This window comes from Gallinula chloropus, assembly GCF_964237585.1.
Source record: "Gallinula chloropus genome assembly, chromosome: 26".
NCBI lineage: Eukaryota > Metazoa > Chordata > Aves > Gruiformes > Rallidae > Gallinula > Gallinula chloropus.
In genome coordinates, this window is record NC_140111.1 from 3,895,425 (window position 1) to 3,923,422 (window position 27,998).

The window sequence follows — 27,998 nt, forward strand, 5'->3', positions numbered from 1 at the left end:
TTCAGGATTTCTCCTTCCAGAGCAACCTCCAGTGCTTCAGAAGATAGAGAAACCAATGTTACAAAAGGAGAAAGTCTTGCCAGTGACATATGGAGCCTGGGGACACAGGCCAGTCAGCTGGTGTCATTCATGAAAAGCAGGAGTGGTGTTCTCCAGCAATACCTGGAAGAGGCAGACGTTTAGAGGCTGGACACCTCAGGCTCCTGTGTTCCCCTCAGCAGTAGTCTTCAAGTACCTGGACTGCTTAGTAGTCCTCTTATTGTGGAAAAGCTGTATTTCACCATTCTGCACACAGCACAGTCCCCTCTTGGAGGAGAAGTGCTCTCCTCCATTACTCTACCTCTGAGCCAGCCACACTCTCCTCACCCAGACACAGCAAGGATGCTCTGGAAAGGGGCTGTATCTATTCCCCTGCCATGGTGGGTTCAGCCAGTTATTGCAAATGCTGCCTGGTGGCCACATCCAGACAGCTGTTCCCTCCTTCACCCCAAAGGCCAGGCTCATTCTTAAAGCTCATCTGAAGGGTAAAACAAGTCCCTCAAACCACAGATAAAAAAGTAAAACGCGTTTCTTATTTTATGATAATAATTGTTTAATAGCAGCCAAAGGCCTAAAGACATCAGGGTGGTTGCCTGTACAATTGAAGAATACAAATTCCACATGCATGTGCTGTTTCCAAGGAGTGCACACATGGACAGGTAAATATTTCAGTACAGTTTTATGCAATGATTATAGAAAGGAATTGGGAACTCTCAGGTTGTTGGAACTGAGCAAAGGTTGCAAAAGTAGGTTTGGGTTTGTTTAACCAAACACAAAGCCAAATCTTAAGCTGTTTTAAAACCAGGAAAAAAATTATGGCCAGATAGACTTCAAAAAACAGTGAAAGCCAATTTTTTTTTCTGTGATAATGAAGTGATAATTTCACTGAAGGACTTTGAAGAGACCTAGCAGTGTATCTTTTTTGGGGAAAAAAAAGGCCTTGCTCTGATGTAACAAACAACAGCAGGACTTGGTGCATACACACCTGGAATAAGTTTGATTTTTTAGGATATATTTGGCAATTTGTACTTATGGCAAACCATGCTTCATGCGAAAAAAAAAAAGGTATTGTCATGCTAAATGAATCATGTATATGGGAGAGCAGAATGCAGAGAATGTAAAGCTTATTTTTAGTACTTTTATAACAATGTAAATAAAGCAATTTAGACTGTAATGGCAGGTGAGATGCATAGAAACAGCAAGCGACATCCCTTTCAGCAGGAATGCCTGTGTTCCCTCTTGCACAGATGCTCTGGAGAAGATTTCTCAGTACATTTCTTGCTACTTCAGGATGGCACCATCTGGTTACTTTCATGCCTGTAACAAAAATAAAGGTATGTTGAATCCTTATTTGGGATACAGGTGGACCCACACAGTTATACCTAAATGTCTAGGCAAAAGGAAGAGGAGAAAGAAACACTGGGCCAAAACTAACACATTATGTCTGGACCACAGGGATGATCAGAGCGCTGGAGCACCTCTTGTGTGAAGACAGGTCGAGATACTTGGGCTTTAACGAAACACAAAGCCAAATCTTAAACTGTTTTAAATTCAGCCTGGAGAAGGGAAGGCTCAGGGGAGACCTTATAGCGGCCTTCCAGTACCTGAAGGGGACCTACAGGAAAGCTGGGAAGGGTCTCTTTGCAAGGGTATGTTGTGATAGAATGAGGGGCAATGGTTTTAAAATAGACCAAGGTAAGTTTAGATTAGACTTTGGGAAGAAGTTCCTGACTCTGAGAGTGGTGAGACACTGTGATGATTCTGTGAGACACTGACACCAGTTGCCCAGATTGGTGGTGGAGGCCCCATCCCTGGAGACATTCAAGCTCAGGCTTGAGGAAGCTCTGAGCAACCTGAAGTAGTTAGAGGTGTCCCTGCTCACTGCGGGAAGTTGGACTAGATGACCTTTAAAGGTCGCTTCCAGCCTAACATCCTCTATTCTATGACTGTAAGTCTGGGGTCTTTAAGTTGATAAGCATCAAACTTTCCCAGCTGTGGACTAGTCAGGGGATGAATCTGATGGATGCATGAATGAATGCAGACAAGGGAAAGGATGGGTGTAGAAAAAGAGGGGAGAAATGTCTAGAAATAAGAAACCAGCTAATTTTTTAAGGATAAAGCAAATAGACTTGAGGGGTGAGCAAAAACAATGCTATGGCCAAAGGAGCAAAGGGATTTTACTGTTGATATACAAAAGTGAATGGGTAGACTGCATAAACTACAGAGAGCAGGAACATCTGTAGTTAATGAACTGATTCAGATGTTTTCTGTCAGAGGCCTTACCACCCCCCATCCATACTCACTTTTTTTTCCACACAACCATCGTCAGAAGCACATTGATAACAATTCCTTTCATTAAAATTATTTTCAGGCACAGATGTGATAAAGACAGCAAGTTCAGTCTTTCATCTGTTAAAGTAAGAGAGAATGAAAGTCACAAGAGAACCAAGCCATCCTCACGACCAGACAGACTCAAAAGCATTTCTTAGTGAAGCTGTTCCACCTTGTCCTTTTGAGTCAGTTAGGATAGATGATGAGACAGTGAGCAGGTCTGTCTCACTAAGATACTTTCTTTTCTTCCAGTTAGTGTTTCAAGGGCCTTTCAATAACCATCTCATTATTCTACATGCAAGTCTGCCAACCATGTAGCTGTTTTTAGATGCAGTGTATTATGAACCCAGGATGCTGAAGGCAACCCTCCTTCTTCCTAAAATTTATTAAGATGGGGGGAATATTTTCTGTTCCAAGACCACTAAGTCTGAAAAATATTGTTCTACGTGGGGGAAGCTGGGACCTGTCATCAAAAAGTCATTTTCCATTCACCTTTGAAAACGTCTCTCTGAAATGACTGTTCAAATCAGCCAAGTTTACTGATGAGTGTTCCTCTGAAGTGTTGTTTTGGAAACATTTGGGTAACTTTCCTCTTTTTTGCAAGGTGTCACATTCACAGAAGTGCAAGCTCTTCTGCAAACAGGGCGAGTGCAGAGGCAGGTCTCAGCTCCTTTGAACTAGCAGGAACAGCAATTGCTTGTGCTCCAGCACCGGTAATAGACTCCCACGGTCATGAGCTGAAGCAAAGCTTGCTCAGATGCTCTGCATCTTTAGTGCAAGCCTGCACTGCAGAAACCACCTGCTTATTTATTTTGTTCACTAAGTGTTTGTGCACCCAAAAATAAAAGCACTACTTTTGAAGTCTGAAATGCATCAAGACGTACAATAAGACTGACTCACCACCTTAAATCGTTGTGCAATGGGAGTAGCTGTTTGGCTAGTCCTAGTAAGAACATGTAGGCACTGGCTACACTGGTTACATAAAATTACCAGCTCAGATCTGTACGACTACATTAACCCAATGGCTTCCAACCTTGATGTTTAAAGCATGTGGGGCCTTTGTGGAAATTCCCAGTCTGAGCTTTTTGCTCCAACAGGAATTTTGAAAACAGGGAATATTAGTAAGAACTTCATGAACCTCATGAGGTTCAACAAGAAGTGCAAGGTCCTGCACCTAGGTCGGAGCAATCCTCATCATCAACACAGGCTGGGAGATGAAGTGATAGAGAGCAGCCCTGCAGAGAAGGACTTGGGGGTGATGGTGGATGAGAAGCTCGACACGAGCCAACAATGTGTGCTCACAGCCCAGAAGGCCAACAGTGTCCTGGGCTGCATCACAAGGAGCATGGCCAGCAGGTGATTCTGTCCCACTGCTCCGCTCTCATGAGACACCACCTCAAGTACTGTGTCCAGTTTTGGAGTCCCCAACATAAGAAGGACATGGAACTGTGGGAATGGGTCCAGAGCAGGGCCACAAACATGATCAAAGGGCTGGAGAACCTCTTCTATGAAGACAGGCTGAGGGAGTTGGGGTTGTTCAACCTGGAGAAGAGAAGGCTCACGGGGGAGATCTTATATCAGCCTTCCAGTACCTGAAGAGGGCCTACAAGAAAACTGGGGAGGGACTTTTTAGAAGGGCATGTGGTGATAAGGTAAGGAGGAATGGTTTTAAAATTGGAAGGGGATAGATTTAGGTTGGATATTAGGAAGAAATTCTTCACCTCGAGGGTGGTGAGATATTGGAACAAGTTGCCCAGGGAGGTGGTGGCTGCCCCCTCCCTGGAAGCATTCAAAGCCAGATTGGATGGGGACTTGAGCAGCCTGGTCTAGTGAGAGGTGTCCCTTCCCATAGAAGTGGGGTTGGACCTTAATGATCTTTAAGGTTACTTCAAACCTTAACCATTCTATGATCCTGTGAACTTGGGGGATACATTTCCTTTAATCACAGCAAGCTTTACTCCTAAAATGCTATGTACACACCTGTCTTGAAGTACGGAGACATCCCTGTAACACAGACAGTGCCTGCACCTGCAAATAGTAACAATACATTTAATTAATAACAGAAATGTACTTTAGAAGTTCATAAAGATTACTGTACTTAGAAGAGCTGGATTTGAGTTTCTGGGCAGTAAACCTTCCCATAAAACCTATTTTCTGCAGTTTTCAGGGCAAACATAAAATATGATCTAATTAAACTTTAGTGTCCCATTGGACAATGGAATTTCAAGCTTTATATCCCCCACAGTGTCATTTTAAGAACTTTCTGCTTTAACTGTACCAGTCTACAGACCCTTAATCTTGTTTCCATCAAGGAGGAAGGCAAAAAGAAAACACAGGTAACAAGGCAACCTTCCTCTGGAGTGTGGGACCATAATTCAGCATTGCTTACAAGGTCGAGAGATGTCAACAAGTCCTGCTCCTACTCAGAGACCAGACCACCTCTAGCCCAATACACACACCCAACAATGCCATTACCATCTTGAGGATCCTCGCCCTTCAGTTGGCCAAAGCCCTCATGTGTTGCATCACACTGCATTTCATCCTTCTTCTTCCAGTAGGTTGACAGGTAGCTCGCTTCCCGTGTTCCCTCAGATGTTTCCACCTCCACAACAACATTTGATGGTTTCTCAGACACAGAAAGATTAAGGTTTTTAGGGGAGTAATCTGTGATAAGGCACATTTCCAAATCCTCGTCATCTTTAGAGACCAGCTTGTAGACTGAAGGTGATGCAGTAACATCTGAAAATGGAGAAGAGACATTAGATGAGAATACACAGAATACACAGTTCCATCAGCATTAACATACAGACTCTTAGGTAGGGAGGTTTTTCTATTATTCCAGTGGGGTGTTGCCTGATTATAGGCATGTGGTGCTAGGACACCTTTAGAGAACCAAAGCATCAACAGCAGATGATGCAGAAGCTACATGAGACATATGTTGACTATGTTGTGTGGGAGACACAGAGTGTGGCCAGGCAGGATACCTAGAACATCTCAAATGATACTCATGTAGGCATCCACACCTTAGATGTCCATATGTAACCTAGTCATTCTACTGTAACAACTCATTCAAGTCTACTCTGCAGTCTGGGCTTGCTTAAAATTCTGCTAGCAAGCCAGTTAGTGTAGAATTTTCCATACATATCAAAACTCTACCTGTGGTTAACCTTTTTTTGCTCATTTAGCTTTGTAAACTTGTACTCTAAGCATACATTTCATCTTGTCCAGCTCTTGAAATATGATTCTTTGAGAAGGTGCTTTCTTAAATCTTTCTTCATGCATAATGAACATGCATAATACCCATAATGTTATGGGCATTGCAGTACTCTAACCATGAACACATGAAATATCATTAAAGACAAACTATAGTGAAGATGCAGATTTTGGGCTCTCAGCTACCCTTTGGCTGCATTTTCCATTGGATTTCACAATCACAGGTTGGAACAGGAGCGTCAGTTCACATTTCTAAACTGACAAACTGGGATCATACAGGGTTGAGGGTTTAGATTAATATTTGCTTTGTCCCTGTTCACACACCACACTGATGAATATCACAGGAATGCTAAGGACACCTCCCTCGTGAAGAGTTTTTAATTTCTTCCCAAGATGGAAGTTTGGACTAAATCTTGGCTTCTAGAAACTGTCATAAAATATTATGGAAGTGCAGGCCCTGCTTCCATCATTGAGATAAATGCTTTTTCATCTCTTCCATTGTCAGTTGTCAACTATGATCTCAACAAACCTAATCCACAAAGCCTAACAATTTGTTCTATGGACTGTCTCCTGAATTGTATTTCATCTATCCCAGTGTGCCTTGGCTTTGGAAAACCTTATGAGATTGTTTCTTTCCCAACTATGCAGAATACAGTGTACCATATGTTCTGTCTCCTCCACCCCACTTCCTATCTCCCATACTCCCAGTTATTGTTTTGGAAATGGATTTCAGTGATCATTTGCTAGGGAGAAGAAGATGGGAGCAAATAAAAAGCTTCACAGTAGATCCTTGTATAAACTCCAGATGAACCAGGGTACATCACTGCCATGGAGTACATGGATAAAAACCTGGAGGAATTGATTGAGACGTTCTGTTCTCTCGTAATGAGTACTATGTTTTCTGGAGGGTTATATATCCATCTGTCTCCAAACTGGGGTGTTTTTCTCTCTTTCAGTCTGTGCAATGCTTTTATCTTGAGCAGATTAAAAAAATAAATCTGTTTTTTTTTCAGGGAGCTTCAGCAGTGCTTGTTTTGCAGAATAGTCATTTCTCATTCTTGCTCAGAGTGGCTGCTGGGTTTGTTCTGGTACTGGAATCTTTTTCTGATAAGTTCCTTTGCATATTTGCACAGTCTTATGAAAGTTTGCAGACAGCATTCTTGGTAAATACCAGCTATTATAACCACAGCACCGTGACCTGTGTTTCCTGTTTATCTGTCTTAATAAGTTGGCGGATGTGCTGGAGATGCTGTATTGCTGTTTATGACCTGTGTTTGCAGGAAAGATTGAGAAGCAAGGCATGATATTCTGAGCTGTCCACCCTTACTGATTTGAGCTTTACTGAAAGATACCTTCCAAATGGAAGAACAGAAAGCGTTTGAATGCTATCCTTGACCAGAGAAAACCGATTCCAGAGGCTGGTTTCAGGGAGAGCACAGTAGAAGCCTGTTCAGACTGAAACCTATGCCTTTTTTTTTCCCAGACAACTGGAAATCTGGAACTCTTTTAACACAAAACTATTTGTTTTAACACAAATCTATTATTTCACTCTCCATTCTCTCCAAAACAAAAATGTCTGAATTTCTGGTCAGACTGAATTGGTATTAGAGACCTTTGATCAGCCTGAGAATGATATTCCACAGCTAGAGTCAACCTGGAGCTATGTCCCAACTCAGAGAAAATATATATACCCCCTCACACACTCACACAGGCAAATGTTGGCTCCAGAGGAGCAACTTCAGTGACTTAACAAGCATTTTAATGATGCTTGCTGGGTGTCCTCCAATGGAGGTTCCAAAAGGCCTACCAGTGGTCCTTTGTAAAATCTGCCAGCTCTGCATGGATACTAGGATATCTACAGCAAAACTAGATGTCCAAATTTAGTACCTAAACCCTTCTCTAGACTTTAGTGCTGAGAGGTGACAGACAAAAGAAGCCAGTCCTAGTCCAGCATCAGCCAAGTCATCCAAAGTTCAGGGACTCTATGCAGAGATTCAGTATTTGGAAATGTGAATATGCTGTTTCACTTAGAGGTTTCAAGGATAATTCTGGTCTCCATCCCCAAAATATGTTTATCACCTCTGTAATTCACTTGGCTACATCAGTCTATAAATCCTGGGTTTACAGCATGTATTCATATTAAGGAAAAGTTGAGAAGTTGTTTTCTTAAATTTCATATTGGGAAGCAATGTATAGATTAATTCATGCACCAGATAAACTAGGGAAGAGACAACTATGTTACTTCCAACAATGTCAAGGGAAGATTTTAGGAGGTCAGAAGGAGCAATTCTGTTCACCTAATCCACTCTTTATAGCTTATAAACGAATGAGATGGCTGAACATATCTATGTAACAGATGTCTGGAAACAAAAGGACATATAGTGGCTGCTCATGAACCTCCTGAGAACATCTCATTCTCATAAAATAATTTTACGTGTTTTTTCTTCCAAAACCACAGTGGGCTTTAATTGCCAGAACAAGTTTTCCATTTTATATGGCAGAGATTTAGTTTCTTGGGAAAAAAACATAGAATCATAGAATGGTTTGAGTTGGAAGGGACCTTTAAAAATCATCTAATACAACCCTGAATTCAAATAATTTCAACTCAAGAAAAAGAAACTTGTAGCACCAGCTTAAAAATACCCAAACATTTGTTTAATCAGTAAGGAAAAGAAAAAGAGTCAACTTGAAGTCCCTTCCTAAAACCAGGTGGAAGATCTTTTTTATGTTGATATCAAAGAGTCACTTGTGGAATTGTCTCAGATGTACACCAGAATGATACCATTTCCTTATCAGTCTATTTAATGGGTACATTTTATTAGATAACTTATTTGGGATCGTAGCCATGTGCTATTTCCAAAAATCACTCTCCCAGCTCCAGTATCCCATGCACCCCAGTGCGAATCAATGTAAATTCTATACTTTAAATCACCTGGGAAATTTCATCACAATGTAGCATGAAACTAAGACTTAAACATGAACCCAGAGGCATTTCTGATTTCTTTCTCCCTCAGTCAAAAGACAAAACACTACTAGTGTGACAGGACTCAGAAGTTAGTGATCTGCCAACATCATTAACCTAAGACACTGATAATGCTGTCTCATTTCCCACTATTCCCAGTTTCCATGCTCCATCTTCAAAAGCACTGTTAAGAAGTAGTCCTGGGTTCATTTTCTTTCAGCCTTCATTCCTTTGTCCGTTCTTCCTCTAGACCTTATGTTCTTTCTCCATAAAGGTAGACATATTCAGAAACACTAACCAGTGATCACTGCTCCCACTTTCATATCTTCATAATCTTCTCCAAATCTTACTCATCTGAGTTTACTTGAATCTAGTCCCTCTTCAAAACACAAATTTACTGTCTTTTCCAGTTTTCCACTCAACAAGATACCTTTGCAATAAATTCCTGCCTACCAGATGCATATTCCAATAGTTCCTCATCCAAAATATATGGAAAAGCCAGAGGATGACATTTTGTCTTAGGCTAAGAGTTAGAAAATCCAGTCTCTAAGCTATTAGTAAGAATATCCTCCAGATATTATATAAAAGATGAAAAAAATTAAGCCTGAAAACTTTAATGGCTAGAAACTATATAAAAGTGCTACACTTTTTAGATAGCATTCAGCCGTGTTCGAACAGCTTGGGTCATGCCACGGCTATTAAAACTACGTGAACATCACCACCTTTTGTAGCTGTTCTTTCATGCAGTGGGTCACTGCCACACTAGAGCCAAGCACTCCTTGGATTTCAGGACTGCATTGCTATTCCAGCTGTTTTTTGTCAAAAGAAGCCAAAAAGAAGTTGCAACATGCTTCCATTGAAAGTACCTTTGCCAATCCTGGTGTTAATATTGAACTGAAAGCTCAACTTACTTGGAGTAACAAGAAGTTTGGTCCCAGTACCAAACGTGAGTTTGACCCTGATTGACCCACTGGTGTCAATCTCTACAAAAAGCTCTACAAGTTTCCCCAATGCACACTGACTGCCAGGTCAACAGACATTCCAGAGCAGGGAATATCTTAAAAGTGTAATGACAAAATGAATTAAGTCATTTTAAAGCACCAAAGAAATCTACTAGATAATTAGCAGGATCAGAATCAGGGTGATCAATTAAAAAATGTTCATTCATTCACAGTGTAAAATTATGTATTACACCTTCTGGGACAGCACTAAGAACAGTCTATGTTTTTCTATCTGTGGCATCAACTAAAATTCGTGTTCACCAAGCCATGTAGTTAGTGCCATTGCCTTTCAGTCCAAGTTTTCTCCTGAATATTTCACCATTTACCACCCATGTGGCTTGATCACCAGCAAGGTTCCTTTTCCTAATGTCAGCTTGTATTCTTTTCCACCCCTGTAATTCACACGACCCAGGAAACCTTTGCAAGAGCCTGTTTGACCTTGGTTATAGTTAATCTCCTTACAATTTTCAGTGGCATATTGTGACTCTTGATCTTAGACATGCACAGCCAGTGGCAAAGGCCACTAACTCTATTATTCTATTACTCTATTCTAAGTCTATTACTTCTGGATTCATATACTCTCACTTACTTAAGATATGTGGTAGAAGGAGTAAGCATTAAGTGTGGCCTTGTAGCTGAAACAGCTGAGCAAATCTGGTTTCATGTCCCAGTTGCAAGCAGAATCCATTTACAAGGTTAGTGGGTAATACAGTGTCTGCACATCAGACATCCCAGCTCAAATGTAGTCCAATTATCATTCCCAACACTAATATTAACATTTTTTTAGGTATAATGTTCCTTGCTGGGATTCTGGTACAATCAAAGTCCAACTAAAAGGGTGATAACCACCATAAGTAGATATTTTCTAAATCATAGAATCATAGAATGGTTTGAGTTGGAAGGGAACTTTACAGGTAATCCAGTCTTACCCCCCTGCAATGCAAAGGGACATCTTTGGCTTCATTGGGTTTCTCAGAGTCCCATTCAACCTGACCTTGAATGTTTCCAGGGATTGGGCATTCACATCTCTTGGAAACCAGTTCCAGAGTTTCACTGCCCTCATCACAATGTCTTCCTTATATCTGAATCTACCCTCTTTTATTTTAAAACCACTACCCCTAGTTCTATTGCTACAGGCCCTACTAAAAAGTTTGCCCCCATCTTTCTTATAAGCCCTCTTTATTGAAAGGCTGCAATAAGGTATCCCCAGAGCCTTCCCTTCTGCAGGCTGAACAACCCCAACTCACTCAGCCTTTCCTCAAAGGAGATGTGTTCTATCCCTCCAGTGGTTTTTGTGGCCCTCCTCTGGACTTGCTCCAACAGCTCCATGTCTTTCCTGCACTGGGGACTCCAGAGCTGGATGCACCACTGCAGGGGAGTCTCACCAGAGCAGAGGGCCAAATCACCTCTAAAGCTTCTCTTTATGTGGCCCAGGATACAGTGGGCTTTCTGAGTTGTGAGTATATATTGCCTGTTCATGTCCAGCAACATAAATATTATAGCTGTTCTTGTATTTCAATGCATTTTAATCTGACTTATATCACCCATGACTTTGCCTGAGGCCAATGGAAGTGGCACAAACTTACCCCTAGGACAGAACAAATTCACATGACTTGACAGAAGAACAAAAATAGGCTTTGTCTTATCACAGGAATGCAATTGATGGAAGAGCACATGTCAGCCTGCAGCTGCCTAGAGGAATACTGGACAGCTGTGTGGCTGGCTAAGGTGAGACCTCAGGCTAAGCCTTTGACAGCTGCCATTTCCCAGATCCACAGCACCCTTGCAAATGATGCAAAAAGTCAAGATAAGTGTACCTGGTGAAACCAGAAGTCTTGTCCCAGATCCAAATGTGAGTTTGTAACCACTTCCATACTCACACAATAGCACAGGCCTTTACAATATTCAGTGGAATAAAAAAATCCACCAGAAGAAATCCTATCTATCTCTATGATTAGACAGATTGATCTGTCTAGGGCTTTTTTTCCAACTGACTTGCTTTTCATTTGGAATTTTGCATCTTTCTAACTCCTATACATCTGCTCCTTAACGAATGTCATACTTTTCCCACTGCTCCCAGAAAGCCACGATCACAAGATTTATTTTTCATCTTATTCCTTATTTATCTGGTCTGCCAGTCAGATTCCTCTCCCAAAAATTGGTTTATTTACTGTTGCTTCATAGCTCACCTAGTGCTCAACGGTATAGTACAACTCCATCACCACATTCTCTTGGATTTGCCAACTGAATTAGTTAAGGGTGTTTCCAGAGCAAATTTGCCATTCTGCTTTTAAGTAGAAAACCCACTTTTTGTTATGCAATTTCTTTGTGTCAAGGAGATCGTTGGTTATTCTGTCATTAAACATGGATTTTTTTATTATGCATTTGGAAAGCTCTTAGAATCTACAGAGTGACCAGAATGAGATCTGGAGCAGTCGCATGCAGATATGACCATAACAGTAAATTTGAGGACATGTACATGAACTCAGGCAGAGCCTTAATTAATAGCTCCTTTAACTTGCAGAAATTATTTTCAGATCAGAGTCACTTTTCCATGTTTCCACAAAAGTAATTAACCAATGAACTTTGCTTCTTGACATCTTTGCCCTCTGTCTGGGTAGATATTCCTCCCCTCACAGTCAGTCACACTCTTCTTCAAGAGTTTCAAAGCTTCAATTCTAATGTGTGTCCAACTTCACAGAGATACTGAGGGCCAAGGTAATTTCACAGTGCCCAAAAGTAGTTGGATGTGATTACAAACTTGGTATTATTAGCAATGAAAAGGTAACTTCCTGAGCATCCAGTATTTATACAGAGCGTCATGATATGACACTAACCCACTCCATATTACAACTGTACTGAGGAACCGTAAAGATCCAATATGTGGCATCTGCATGGAAATGGAAACATAAAATACTTTCAGTTGAAGGGATATTTAAAGGTCAATAGGAGGCTTGATATATTAAAATATTGGTATACATAGACTAGAAAAGTCCTCTTTGCCTGCTACAGGTTTATGAGACTAGATTCATCACGCTGCACTTTGCTGCATCATGCTGGTTTTCATCATTCCCCTTTGGTTCTCTGCGTGAGGATTTTTGATTTATGAGCCCCCTTCCTCTTAGCTTTCCAAAGAAAATATTCTTCCATATGTAAAAAGGCTCCTATGGCTGTTTCATCATCAGGAATAGCGAGGGAAAAATACATACACAGCCATGGAAATCACTGCCGTTGTACCAGTTGAATACTTACAGTCCTATTCCTAATATCTTGTGGAGAGATGAACTAGGCAAAATAACTCGCAAAGTCAAAGAAGTGCTTCCGAGAGGAATCACATCTGAGGACTCACACGTACCTGGAGAAACTCTGAGTCTGGTTCCAGCTCCAAATGTGAGTTTATCATAACCCCCAGTATTACACTGTGATATCCTGCTTTGCACAATCTTGCCCAGCTCTGCTGAGCTCAGACTCAACGACACGGCAACACGAGATTCTTGCTGGAATGATCTAACCAACACAACTGGCCACCTGGAGTGGATTGTTCAGTGTTCAGTACTTTTGAGGAAGGACACATAGAAAGATGAACACTCACTGGGATGGACAGACAGCCTGGTCCCTGAGCCAAACGTCACCTTGCTGTAGCCGGAGCCGTAATCACACAGCATTTCCTTCCATAACAAAAAGCCCAGCAAGCCACTGCAGAAGCAGCAGCACTTGTACACAAGCCTTTGCCCAGCCATGCCAAGGCTAAAAGAGGCAGCAGAAGGGTGGCAGTGCTTTCTACAACAACAGAAAACCACTCGGGGATGCAGTAGCATAGGAAAGCCTGCATAAGAGATCCTGGCATCAGGTGTGTGGCTACTTTCTCTGTCCCAGACAAGCTAGGAGCAAGAAGGTGTGTTCTGGACCAAGCCAAGCATTCCCTTAAATCGAAGTCCATCACTAAATGGTCAGCTCCACAAGAACACAAGCTTTTCCACGTCCTGAGGGAGAAAGGCAATCCCCGCTCTTGGGGATCCGAACTGCTGGCTTGGTTCCACAGAAGCAGAACCCTCAGCTCTCATGACAATTACTCTACAATAAATCTCTAGGACATCAGCTCCTTCCCATCAACTCCAGGCATTTTAAGCCAGGAGTTACCATTGCCATCAAAATGTCTTCTTTTCTTCTCTATGTTGTATGTCCCACCACACACCCCAGCCCACACACAAGCTCTGTCCCTGTGCAAAACACAGCCTAGAATGATCTGTCGGGGTAGGGGATTGTGACTTTCCTGTCCTTTCTCCTCCTGTTTGCATTTATGCCTACCAGGATGCACTGCCAGTTGTGTCCCACTTCCAAAGACAACTTTCCAGTTGGATGTGAAGTCCCACAGTGCCACATGCACTTGCAAAAACCTACACACAGCTGTATTAGGCATCGCTCTCTTCCTGCTCAGCCCATGCTTCCAAAATGCCCTACATGAATAACCTGGGAGATCTTACACACCTCCAAACTGTGTATAGAATGAAGTGAGCATCTCTCATCTAGATTAACCTAAACACTGTAAAATATCTCAGAACAAATGAAAATCATGTGAACACCCAAGATAAGACCTTGGGGATTCGGGAGAATGTCATTGTTCACTCCCAAAGCTTTCCTTCACTGAAGAGAAATAGAGAAAAATGAAGCAATTCCATTTTATACTGCAACTGACTACATAACAGGCCACAACTCAAGGGGTTTTGATAAAGGTCACACAAGAAATGTGCACACTCACTGGGCTGGATGGACAGTCTGGTCCCTGAGCCAAACGTCAGTTTGTTGTAGCTGGCTGTATTCACACAGCATTTCCTTCCATTACATTATATCATATTCGCTGTTGCTTTCATGAAGATTGATATTGGACCTACCTCCCTCATTCTCCCTCCTACCCTTCTCCAACCCATGTTTGAATAAGTTCTCGGTTCTGCAGCTGTAAATTCATGCTGGTCACCCACAAAATTCATCGACAAATTGACAACTTTTGGGGGGGCTTGTTTTTAAACAGATACGTTCATTTTTCCCAATGGATGAAAAAACGTGTGTGATGCAGAATACAATGAAAGTGAAGATACTTAATTCATTGTCAAAGTGTAACATTTCCAGTCCATTCCAGCCTTGTATTGGGTCAATTGAAAAGATCCCGTCTACTTATCAGAACAACTTTCAATTTAAGTCCTCTTCCAAAGACTTCTTTACCTGCTACAGGTTTATGAGACTAGACTCAGCACTCTGCACTTTGCTGCATCATCTGGTTTTCACCATTTCCCTTTGGTTCTCTGCATGAGGATTTTTTATTTACGAGCCCCCTTCCTCTTGGCTTTCCAAGGAAAATATTCTTCCATATGTAAAAAGGCTCCTATGGCTGTTTCATCATCAGAAATAGGGAAGGGAAAATATATCTACAGCCATGGAAATCACTTCCTTTGCCACACCAGTTGAAAACTTATAGTCCTATTCCTAATATCTAGTGGAGTGAGGAACTAGGCAAAATAACTCACAAAGTCAAAGAAGTGCGTCCAAGAGGAATCACATCTAAGGACTCACACGTACCTGGAGAAACTCTGAGTTTGGTTCCAGCTCCAAATGTGAGTTTACCATAACCCCCAGTATTACACTGTGATATCCTGCTTTGCACAATCTTGCCCAGCTCTGCTGAGTTCAGACTCAACGACACGGCAACACGAGATTCTTGCTGGAATGATCTAACCAACACAACTGGCCACCTGGAGTGGATTGTTCAGTACTTGTGAGAAAGGACACATAGAAAGATGAACACTCACTGGGATGGACAGACAGCCTGGTCCCTGAGCCAAATGTCACCTTGCCATAGCTGGAGCTGTAATCACACAGCATTTCCTTCCATAACAAAAAGCCCAGCAAGCCACTGCAGAAGCAGCAGCACTTGTACACAAGCCTTTGCCCAGCCATGCCAAGGCCAAAAGGGGCAGCAGAAGGGTGGCAGTGCTTCCTATAGTAACAGAAAACCCCTCTGGGATGCAGTAGCATAGGAAAGCCTGCACATAGGATCCTGGCATCAGGTGTGTGGCCACTTTGCCTGTCCCAGACAAGCTAGGAGCAAGAAGGTTTGTTCTGGACCAAGCAAAACATTCCGTTAAAGCAAAGTTCATCATTAAATGGTCAGCTCCACACGAATACAAGATTATCTACGTCCTGAGGGAGAAAGGCAATCCCCGCTCTTGGGGATCCGAACTGCTGGCTTGGTTCCACAGAAGCTGAACCCTCAGCTCTCATGACAATTACTCTACAATAAATCTCTAGGACATCAGCTCCTTTCCATCAACTCCAGGCATTTCAAGCCAGGAGTTACCATTGCCATCAAAATGTCTTCTTCTCTTCCCTATGCTGTATCTCCCACTACACACACCAGCCCACACACAAGCTCTGTCCCTGTGCAAAACACAGCCTGGAAGGATCTGTCTGGGTAGGGGAATGTGACTTTCCTGTCCTTTCTCCTGCTGTTTGCATTTATGCCTACCAGGATGCACTGCCAGTTGTGTCCCACTTCCAAAGACAACTTTCCAGTTGGATGTGGAGTCCCACAGTGCCACATACACTTGCAAAAACCTACACACAGCTGTATCACGCATCCCTCTCTTCCTGCTCAGCCCATGCTTCCAACATGTCCTACATGAATAACCTGGGAGATCTTACACACCTCCAAACTGTGTATAGAATGAAGTGAGCATCAATCATCTAGATTAACCTAAACACTAAAATATCTCAGAACAAATGAAAATCATGTGAACACCCAAGACAAGACCTTGGGGATTTGGGAGAATGTCATTGTTCACTCCCAAAGCTTTTCATCACTGAAGAGAAATAGAGGAAAAATGAAGCAATTCCATTTTATACTGCAACTGACTACATAACAGGCCACAACTCAAGGGGTTTTGATAAAGGTCACACAAGAAATGTGCACACTCACTGGGCTGGATGGACAGTCTGGTCCCTGAGCCAAACGTCAGTTTGCTGTAGCTGGCTGTATTCACACAGCATTTCCTTCCATTACATTATATCATATTCGCTGTTGCTTTCATGAAGATTGATATTGGACCTACCTCCCTCATTCTCCCTCCTACCCTTCTCCAACCCATGTTTGAATAAGTTCTCAGTTCTGCATCTGTAAATTCATGCTGGTCACCCACAAAATTCATCGACAAATTGGCAACTTTTGGGGGGGCTTGTTTTTAAACAGATACGTTCATTTTTCCCAATGGAATGAAAAAGCATGTGTGTGATGCAGAATACAACAAAACTGATTGATTGTCAAAGTGTAACATTTCCAGTCCATTCCAGCCTAATATTGGGTCAATTGAAAAGATCCCGTCTACTTATCAGAACAACTTTCAATTTAAGTCCTCTTCCAAAGACTTCTTTACCTGCTACAGGTTTATGAGACTAGACTCAGCACTCTGCACTTTGCTGCATCATGCTGGTTTTCACCATTCCCCTTTGGTTCTCTGCATGAGGATTTTTTATTTACGAGCCCCCTTCCTCTTGGCTTTCCAAGGAAAATATTCTTCCATATGTAAAAAGGCTCCTATGGCTGTTTCATCATCAGGAATAGGGAAGGGAAAATATATATACAGCCATGGAAATCACTTCCTTAGCCACACCAGTTGAAAACTTTTAGTCCTATTCCTAATATCTTGTGGAGTGAGGAACTAGGCAAAATAACTCGCAAAGTCAAAGAAGTGCTTCCAAGAGGAATCACATCTGAGGACTCACACGTACCTGGAGAAACTCTGAGTTTGGTTCCAGCTCCAAATGTGAGTTTACCAACACCCCCAGTATTACACTGTGATATCCTGCTTTGCACAATCTTTCCCAGCTCTGCTGAGTTCAGACTCAACGACACGGCAACACGAGATTCTTGCTGGAATGATCTAACCAACACAACTGGCCACCTGGAGTGGATTGTTCAGTACTTTTGAGAAAGGACACATAGAAAGATGAACACTCACTGGGATGGACGAATAGCCTGGTCCCTGAGCCAAATATCACTTTTCTGTAGCTGGAGCTGTAATCACACAGCATTTCCTTCCATAACAAAATGCCCAGCAAGCCACTGCAGAAGCAGCAGCACTTGTACACAAGCCTTTGCCCAGCCATGAGAAGGCTAAAAGAGGCAGCAGTAGGGTGGCAGTGCTTCCTACAGCAACAGAAAACCACTCGGGGATGCAGTAGCATAGGAAAGCCTGCTTAAGAGATCCTGGCATCAGGTGTGTGGCCACTTTCTCTGTCCCAGACAAGCTAGGAGCAAGAAGGTTTGTTCTGGACCAAGCGAAAACATTCCCTTAAATCAAAGTCCATCATTAAATGGTCAGCTCCACACGAACACAAGCTTATCTACGTCCTGAGCGAGAAAGGCAATCCCCGCTCTTGGGGATCCGAACTGCTGGCTTGGTTCCACAGAAGCAGAACCCTCAGCTCTCATGACAATTACTCTACAATATATCTCTAGGACATCAGCTCCTTCCCATCAACTCCCGGCATTTCAAGCCAGGAGTTACCATTGCCATCAAAATGTCTTCTTTTCTTCCCTATGTTGTATCTCCCACTACACACAGCAGCCCACACACAAGCTCTGTCCCTGTGCAAAACACAGCCTAGAAGGATCTGTCGGGGTAGGGGAATGTGACTTTCCTGTCCTTTCTCCTGCTGTTTGCATTTATGCCTACCAGGATGCACTGCCAGTTGTGTCCCACTTCCAAAGACAACTTTCCAGTTGGATGTGAAGTCCCACAGTGCCACGTGCACTTGCAAAAACCTACACACAGCTGTATTAGGCATCCCTCTCTTCCTGCTCAGCCCATGCTTCCAAAATGTCCTACATGAATAACCTCGGAGATCTTACGCAGCTCCAAACTGTGTATAGAGTGAAGTGAGCATCTCTCATCTAGATTACCCTAAACACTGTAAAATATCTCAGAACAAATGAAAATCATGTGAACACCCAAGACAAGACCTTGGGGATTCGGGAGAATGTCATTGTTCACTCCCAAAGCTTTTCTTCACTGAAGAGAAATAGAGGAAAAATGAAGCAATTCCATTTTATACTGCAACTGACTACATACAGGACACAACTCAAGGGGTTTTGATAAAGATTACACAAGAAAAGTACACACTCACTGGGCTGAATGGACAGTCTGGTCCCTGAGCCAAACGTCAGTTTGCTGTAGCTGGCTGTATTCACACAGCATTTCCTTCCATTACATTATATCATATTCGCTGTTGCTTTCATGAAGATTGATATTGGACCTACCTCCCTCATTCTCCCTCCTACCCTTCTCCAACCCATGTTTGAATAAGTTCTCAGTTCTGCATCTGTAAATTCATGCTGGTCACCCACAAAATTCATCGACAAATTGGCAACTTTTGGGGGGGCTTGTTTTTAAACAGATACGTTCATTTTTCCCAATGGAATGAAAAAGCATGTGTGTGATGCAGAATACAATGAAAGTGAAGATACTTAATTCATTGTCAAAGTGTAACATTTCCAGTCCATTCCAGCCTTGTATTGGGTCAATTGAAAAGATCCCGTCTACTTATCAGAACAACTTTCAATTTAAGTCCTCTTCCAAAGACTTCTTTACCTGCTACAGGTTTATGAGACTAGACTCAGCACTCTGCACTTTGCTGCATCATGCTGGTTTTCACCATTTCCCTTTGGTTCTCTGCATGAGGATTTTTTATTTACGAGCCCCCTTCCTCTTGGCTTTCCAAGGAAAATATTCTTCCATATGTAAAAAGGCTCCTATGGCTGTTTCATCATCAGGAATAGGGAAGGGAAAATATATACACAGCCATGGAAATCACTTCCTTTGCCACACCAGTTGAAAACTTATAGTCCTATTCCTAATATCTAGTGGAGTGAGGAACTAGGCAAAATAACTCACAAAGTCAAAGAAGTGCTTCCAAGAGGAATCACATCTGAGGACTCACACGTACCTGGAGAAACTCTGAGTTTGGTTCCAGCTCCCAATATAAGTTTAACAAAACCTCCAGTATTACACTGTGATATCCTGCTTTGCACAATCTTGCCCAGCTCTGCTGAGTTCAGACTCAACGACATGGCAACACAAGATTCTTGCTGGAATGATCTAATCAACACAACTGGCCACCTGGAGTGGATTGTTCAGTACTTGTGAGAAAGGACACATAGAAAGATGAACACTCACTGGGATGGACAGACAGCCTGGTCCCTGAGCCAAATGTCACCTTGCCATAGCTGGAGCTGTAATCACACAGCATTTCCTTCCATAACAAAAAGCCCAGCAAGCCACTGCAGAAGCAGCAGCACTTGTACACAAGCCTTTGCCCAGCCATGCCAAGGCCAAAAGGGGCAGCAGAAGGGTGGCAGTGCTTCCTATAGTAACAGAAAACCCCTCTGGGATGCAGTAGCATAGGAAAGCCTGCACATAGGATCCTGGCATCAGGTGTGTGGCCACTTTGCCTGTCCCAGACAAGCTAGGAGCAAGAAGGTTTGTTCTGGACCAAGCAAAACATTCCGTTAAAGCAAAGTTCATCATTAAATGGTCAGCTCCACACGAATACAAGATTATCTACGTCCTGAGGGAGAAAGGCAATCCCCGCTCTTGGGGATCCGAACTGCTGGCTTGGTTCCACAGAAGCTGAACCCTCAGCTCTCATGACAATTACTCTACAATAAATCTCTAGGACATCAGCTCCTTTCCATCAACTCCAGGCATTTCAAGCCAGGAGTTACCATTGCCATCAAAATGTCTTCTTCTCTTCCCTATGCTGTATCTCCCACTACACACACCAGCCCACACACAAGCTCTGTCCCTGTGCAAAACACAGCCTGGAAGGATCTGTCTGGGTAGGGGAATGTGACTTTCCTGTCCTTTCTCCTCCTGTTTGCATTTATGCCTACCAGGATGCACTGCCAGTTGTGTCCCACTTCCAAAGACAACTTTCCAGTTGGATGTGGAGTCCCACAGTGCCACATACACTTGCAAAAACCTACACACAGCTGTATCACGCATCCCTCTCTTCCTGCTCAGCCCATGCTTCCAACATGTCCTACATGAATAACCTGGGAGATCTTACACACCTCCAAACTGTGTATAGAATGAAGTGAGCATCAATCATCTAGATTAACCTAAACACTAAAATATCTCAGAACAAATGAAAATCATGTGAACACCCAAGACAAGACCTTGGGGATTTGGGAGAATGTCATTGTTCACTCCCAAAGCTTTTCATCACTGAAGAGAAATAGAGGAAAAATGAAGCAATTCCATTTTATACTGCAACTGACTACATAACAGGCCACAACTCAAGGGGTTTTGATAAAGGTCACACAAGAAATGTGCACACTCACTGGGCTGGATGGACAGTCTGGTCCCTGAGCCAAACGTCAGTTTGCTGTAGCTGGCTGTATTCACACAGCATTTCCTTCCATTACATTATATCATATTCGCTGTTGCTTTCATGAAGATTGATATTGGACCTACCTCCCTCATTCTCCCTCCTACCCTTCTCCAACCCATGTTTGAATAAGTTCTCAGTTCTGCAGCTGTAAATTCATACTGGTCACCCACAAAATTCATCGACAAATTGGCAACTTTTGGGGGGGCTTGTTTTTAAACAGATACGTTCATTTTTCCCAATGGAATGAAAAAGCATGTGTGTGATGCAGAATACAACGAAACTGAAGATACTTAATTCATTGTCAAAGTGTAACATTTCCAGTCCATTCCAGCCTTGTATTGGGTCAATTGAAAAGATCCCGTCTACTTATCAGAACAACTTTCAATTTAAGTCCTCTTCCAAAGACTTCTTTACCTGCTACAGGTTTATGAGACTAGACTCAGCACTCTGCACTTTGCTGCATCATGCTGGTTTTCACCATTCCCCTTTGGTTCTCTGCATGAGGATTTTTTATTTACGAGCCCCCTTCCTCTTATATTTCCAAGGAAAATATTCTTCCATATGTAAAAAGGCTCCTATGGCTGTTTCATCATCAGGAATAGGGAAGGGAAAATATATATACAGCCATGGAAATCACTTCCTTAGCCACACCAGTTGAAAACTTATAGTCCTGTTCCTAATATCTAGTGGAGTGAGGAACTAGGCAAAATAACTCGCAAAGTCAAAGAAGTGCTTCCAAGAGGAATCACATCTGAGGACTCACACGTACCTGGAGAAACTCTGAGTCTGGTTCCAGCTCCCAATATAAGTTTAACAAAACCTCCAGTATTACACTGTGATATCCTGCTTTGCACAATCTTGCCCAGCTCTGCTGAGTTCAGACTCAACGACACGGCAACACGAGATTCTTGCTGGAATGATCTAACCAACACAACTGCCCACCTGGAGTGGATTGTTCACTACTTGTGAGAAAGGACACATAGAAAAATGAACACTCACTGGGATGGACAGACAGTCTGGTCCCTGAGCCAAATGTCACCTTTCTGTAGCCGGAGTTGTAATCACACAGCATTTCCTTCCATAACAAAAAGCCCAGCAAGCCACTGCAGAAGCAGCAGCACTTGTACACAAGCCTTTGCCCAGCCATGCCAAGGCCAAAAGGGGCAGCAGAAGGGTGTCAGTGCTTCCTACAGCAACAGAAACCCCTCTGGGATGCAGTAGCATAGGAAAACCTACACACAGGATCCTGGCATCAGGTGTGTGGCCATTTTGTCTGTCCCGGACAAGCTAGGAGCAAGAAGGCTTAGTCAGGACCAGGCCAGAACATTCCCTGAAAGCAAAGTCCATCACGAAATGGTCGCAAAGGACGCAGAGCATAGAAGCAGTGTCAGACATACCTGGCCTAATTTTGAGTCTCATTGCAGAGCCAAAGACACTTTTATACACACCAGATTCCATGGTCACGCAGCATTTCCTCTCATGACAAAACCTCTCAAATTCTTGGGTAAGCTGTGCACCCACTGTCCAACTACAAAAACCTGACTGTCACTCAGAGTCAGCCATGTCCTAATGTGAAGACCTCCCAGCTTGCAATCAGGACCCCATGTGTCACACTATAAGAGGCCACATTTCCCAAATGTCCTACTTGAATAACCTGGGAGATCTTACACACCTCCAAACTGCATATTAGAACGAAGGGAGAATCTCTCATTTAGATTAACCTAAACACTGTAAAATATCACAGAAGAAACCAAAACAATGGGAACACTCAAGACAAGACCTTGGGGATTCTGGAGAATTTCATTGTTCACTTCACAAGGTCCTCACCACTAAAGAACAAGGGAGAAAAATGAAACGTTTACATTTTATAGTGCAGCTGAGTACCTATGGGCCACAACTCAAGGGGTTTTGATAGAAGAGATACAAAAAAGCTGTACACTCACTGGGCTGGACAGAAAGTCTGGTCCCTGAGCCAAACGTCACCTTAGAGAAGCCGACTGTAATCGCACAGCATTTCCTTCCATAACAAAAAGCCCAGCAAGGTCCCTCAGAGACAGAACCTCTCCCCAAACCTTTAACCAGCCATGCCACAGCTAGGGAAATAACACATCCACCCTGTATTTTTCCTGCACCTCCGACTTCTTATGACCAGAAGCTGCGAAAGATTGGGATTGCAGCAAGGGGAGACAGCGCAGAGTGCAGAAACAGGAGAAGAAAACCTACTTGGCAGAACACGGAGCTTTGTGCCTGGACCAAACTGGTAATTCCATGCGTTGTTATTCACACAGTGCTACACATCCTGACAAGAACCCAAGGCTTAGTCTACTGCCTCACACACTCTGGACTTCTTCTGTGAGGAGCACGCGAGATGCTCACTTCAAATCGGAAACCTGCTGCATGTCCTCAGAGTGAGTCACTGATGGGCAATGTCAATTACTTCTCTGTTTTGAGGGTCCCTCCAGCAAGTGCTGGCTGCTCAGCCATGTTATGTTCCTGCTTTCACTCTAAATACCACAACCATCCAGAAAGCAAATATCGTAATGATCTGGTGCTTTTATCTCACTGGCTGTGCTCAGAAAATCAATTTCCTTGGGGAAAGCTATTGGACACGTCTATTGATAAGCCTTTGCACCAAGCACGCTCTGGAGTCTTGCCTGACTTACCTGAAAGTCTTACTTACTGACATGAACCCTCTTTATGTTTTCCCCAAGACACTCTACAGCCATACACAAGTACTGAGCACAAGGAGGTCAGCCTGTCTCTCTGTCTTAAACTGCCCTCTATCCTTCTTGGCTGTCGGACTATCAGTATCCTGGAGCACCATGCCCACACCAGGTTTCTCTAAATCACAGGAGTCCTCCACCTGGAACTGCTTTTCAGCACAAGAGTACCTTGAAATAGCACCCATTTTCTCCTTTCCCTGTGGAAGGTGACACGCATAAAAGAAATATGTCTAGAGGCTGCTCTGCTGGATACGTGAGGATTTGGAAAGAGGACACACAAGAGAGTTTCACACTCACTGGGCAGGATGGACAGTCTGGTCCCTGAGCCAAACATCAGCTTGTTAGAAACATAATCCCACAGTGTTTCCTTCCATTACAAAAAAACCCAGAAAGCCCCAGAAATTTGCCCAGCCTTGCCAAGGCTACGAGGGGCAAAGGCAGCAGAAGGGTGGCAGTGATTCCTACAGCCACAGAAACCCCTTGGGGATGCAGTAGCATAGGAAAGCCTCCATATGGTATCCTGGCATCAGGTGTGCAGCCACTTTTTCTGTCCCATACAAGCTAGGAGCAAGAAGGTGTGTTCTGGATCAAGCCAGACACCACCAGATCCCATGGTCATGCAGCATTTCCTCTCATGACAAAACCTCCCAAATTCCTGGCAAAGCTGTTCACCCACTGCCCAATTACAAAAACCCGACTGTCACTCGGAGTCAGACACGTCCTAATGTGAAGACCTCCCAGCTTGCAATCAGGACCCCATGTGCCACACTATGAGAGGCCACATTTCCAAAATGTCCTACTTGGATAATCAGGGATACAACTCGATGGATTTTGGTAGAGGAGATACAAAAAATCTGCACACTCACTGGGCTGGATGGACAGTCTGGTCCCTGAGCCAAAGGTCAGCTTGGTGCTGCCAGAGGTATATCACACAGCATTTCCTTCCATTACAAAAAGACCAGGAAGCCCCCTCAGAAGCAGCACCTCTCCCCAAACCTTTACCTAGCCATGCCACATCTAGAGAAAAAACAAACGTTCCCTGTCTTTCTCCTGCACCTCTGACTTCTCCTTATGACCTTAAGTTGCAAAAGAGTGGGAATGCAGCAAGAGCAGACAGCACAGAGTGCAGAAGCAGGAGAAGAAAACGTACTTGGCAGAACACGGAGCTTTGTGCCTGGACCAAACTGGAGTTTCCCTACGTTGCTATTCGCACAGTGCTACACACCCTGACAAGAACCCAAGGCTCAGTCTGCTCCCTCACATGCTCTGGACTTCTTTTGTGAGGAGAGGGACAAGCCTCTCGAACGGGAGACAGCCTGTGCCTTGGGAACTGCAACTCCGAGAGTAGGGAAGTACCAAAAAGCAAGGATGACTTCCTTAGCTTGATGCCTGGGAATGCCTATCAGTCACTGGCAGTGGAGATTTTCAGGACAGAGTGACAAAAGCCTTTGGTCTTGTTTTCTTTTGCAAAAGAGCAAAAGCATGTTTCTGCCATGGCTTTTCTAATTTGGTCTGACCACGCTGTGCTACCATTCTGCCCTCTTCCCTTGCAATGTCCTCCCTCCTTTCCAGGCTGCACTTCACATTGTATTAACTAATATTTGCTGGGTTCCACTCTGATGTGGAATGTCACTGCCAAAGCACAGAATCATAGAATCACCTGGTTGGTAAACACCTTTACGATCTTCGAGTACAGCTGTTCCTGTCCTAGGCTAAACCATATCCCTGAGTCCCTGACCTACCCTTTTTTTATACACATCCAGGGATGGTGACTCAACCACCTCCCTGGGCAGCCTGTTCCATGTCCTGGAACTGTTCTTTCAGTGAACATTTTTTTCCTAACATCTAATCTGAACTTGCCTTGGCACAGCTTAGTGCCATTGAATGTGAGCTCGTCTCATGCAACCGGACTTGTCTGAGGTAGAAGCATTGTATGAATATTGTGAAAAACACTGAAAAGAATAATGCAGAAGCATTAAATACCAGAAATTCATTTCAGGCCATGCATTCACATAAGTTTGCATCTGAGCTAATAAATGAATAAACACCACCAAACCCCACAAAAAACCCCACCACAACCAAACCACAGAAAGAAATTCCTTAGAGCAACATTTGGCTAATTTATCCAGCTATGTCTAGAAGCCCTCCCAGTTTGCAGAACTACATTGTTTTGCATGATAAAAGGTGGAAGATCTGTAAACCAATTCATTCAGAACTTGAAAAATGCATTTGCACAAAACCAGACATCAGATCACAGTGCATCAAAACCTCACTCACAGGTCACTCTCAAGACAAGCATCCTTCTTTAAATAGACCCTCAAAAGACACTTGTGTCTTAAGAGCTTGTAAATTAAATGGAGCATGAGATCATATGATTCTATGATCATAGTCAATTCATGAATTAATTAGCAATCTCCAAATCCAAGCGGGTTTGGAGAAATCCTCCCATGTTTATACTTGGGAACCAATTTTCTTATTCCTAATTCTATTCCAGATGAAGAGATTGTCTACAGATTTTTCTGTGAATATTTTTCAAACCTGAGTGCATCTAACCCATCATTAGGCATTTGCCTAAGTTGCAAAGCTCACATATCTGAAGAAAGGTTAGTTCCTGCTACAAATGTGTTTATGAAACTTCTGGAAGGAAAAGCATGGCACAAAGCTTGCTTAGACTGTTCCAAGTGTGAAACCACTCACAGGAGGAAAATAAGTTGCATGCACCTACAGAAGTTGCTGGGTTTCAAGTGTTCCCTTACAAGAAGTCCCCCAGTTTCTGTAATTTGCATTTCTCCTCCTCTAGAATATCCAGCAGATTCTGTAGTAATAAGACAGCACTCTTACTACTTTTTTTTTGGCAACAGCCTGTTTCTGAACTGCACTGAATTGCTCTCTTAGAAAACATTTCCTTTATTTTAGGTGGGCTGAATTTTTCCACTGAACAACTGAGCGCCCCAATTCTCAGAAATCTTTCTTGATTTTACTGGGATCCTGGTTCCCTGTCCAGACATAAGTGAGTAGGTATTCATAGACGTAGTTGTTTGCCATAGCAAAACCCTTTCTACACTTCAAGCCACCACAAAACACCTGAAGAACATTCCTCGAGGAAATCCTACAGCTTCTTCATGCACATGCCTGCAATGCACCACATCTTACCTCCACATCCATTAATGCTGCTTCTTCCTTCCCACACTATTGTCTTATTAATACCACAAAGATGAGCCACAAGGTGATTCCCTTTACAAAACAAAACAACACTGCACCATTTGCTGAAGACCATTATATTTTTCATCTCATCTTTGTTCTTCTATTTAACTTGCTGGTTTTGACTTTTCACTTGCTTCCTTTTCCCAGGAGGGAAGCTTTGCTGGTGCACACTTGTTAAAGTCTAACGCTTCTTTCCAGGGAAACACTAAAACCATCCCAAATTGCTCCACCAAGCCACTACACTGTTATTTTGGAGGCTAGAGTACACTATTAGCGATATTGAGTCCATCTTGACTCAGAGATGAGACAGCTCACCTGGGGCAATGAGAAGTTTGGTTCCACTCCCCCACACGAGTTTTCCCCATCCTCCGGTACTAGCACTGTGTGACAGGACTTTACAAAATGGGCCTCTTCATTCAGCCACCTCAGTGGGGGTTGGAGGCCTTGGCTACATTCATGGATCTGTCTCTGAGAGAACCTGTAACAACCCAGACAGTTTTCCACAGGCCTCTTCTAGCTTTCTTTGCAGAATACATTTTTCTGTGTTCAAATGCATGGGGACAACTAGATTCCATTACAGCCACCTCTGGCATCAGAGATGGGAAGAACGTGCTCCTTGGTTAACAGACAACACTTTAGGTAGCTCCAATTGTTCTACCCAAAATATAGTGCCTACAACTAGTCATTGTGGATGGTTTCCTAGCCTGAGGTTGTTCTCACAAAGGCTTCTTGGATTCCTCATTTTCTGACTTTTGGCTGCTGAAGAGCATTCTGTGTTTTCATTCCAACACAACAACTAGCTGGCTGTTAACGAGGTCAGTGGCAAATTGAATCCCAAGGAAAAATCAAAGAAAACATGTCTGTACTGAATCATGGAAGACCTCCCAGCTTGGCATCAGAACCCCATGTGTCAGACAGTACTAGGCCACATTACCAAACAGGTCCCACTCGAATAACCTGGGCCACAATTCGAGGGGTTTTATAGAGGGGATACAAAAAAGCTTCACACTCACTGGGCTTGACGGACAGTCTGGTCCCTGAGCCAAACGTCACCTTATAGCCGGTGTTATATTCACACAGCAT

The 27,998-nt window shown here is 43.1% G+C and overlaps 1 protein-coding gene across 1 annotated transcript; it reads right to left on the bottom strand.

Moving 5' to 3' along the window:
* Positions 1–579: 579 nt before the first annotated feature.
* Positions 580–27,998, bottom strand: LOC311201094 (M1-specific T cell receptor alpha chain-like; the record flags this gene model as incomplete). The annotated part of the gene is made up of 6 exons (XM_084275400.1): positions 580–1,356; positions 2,343–2,448; positions 4,351–4,398; positions 4,846–5,109; positions 27,231–27,295; positions 27,850–27,998. The coding sequence occupies 6 exons, from the start codon at positions 27,996–27,998 to the stop codon at positions 1,326–1,328; spliced, it is 663 nt and encodes a 220-aa protein (XP_084131526.1). The 3' UTR covers positions 580–1,325.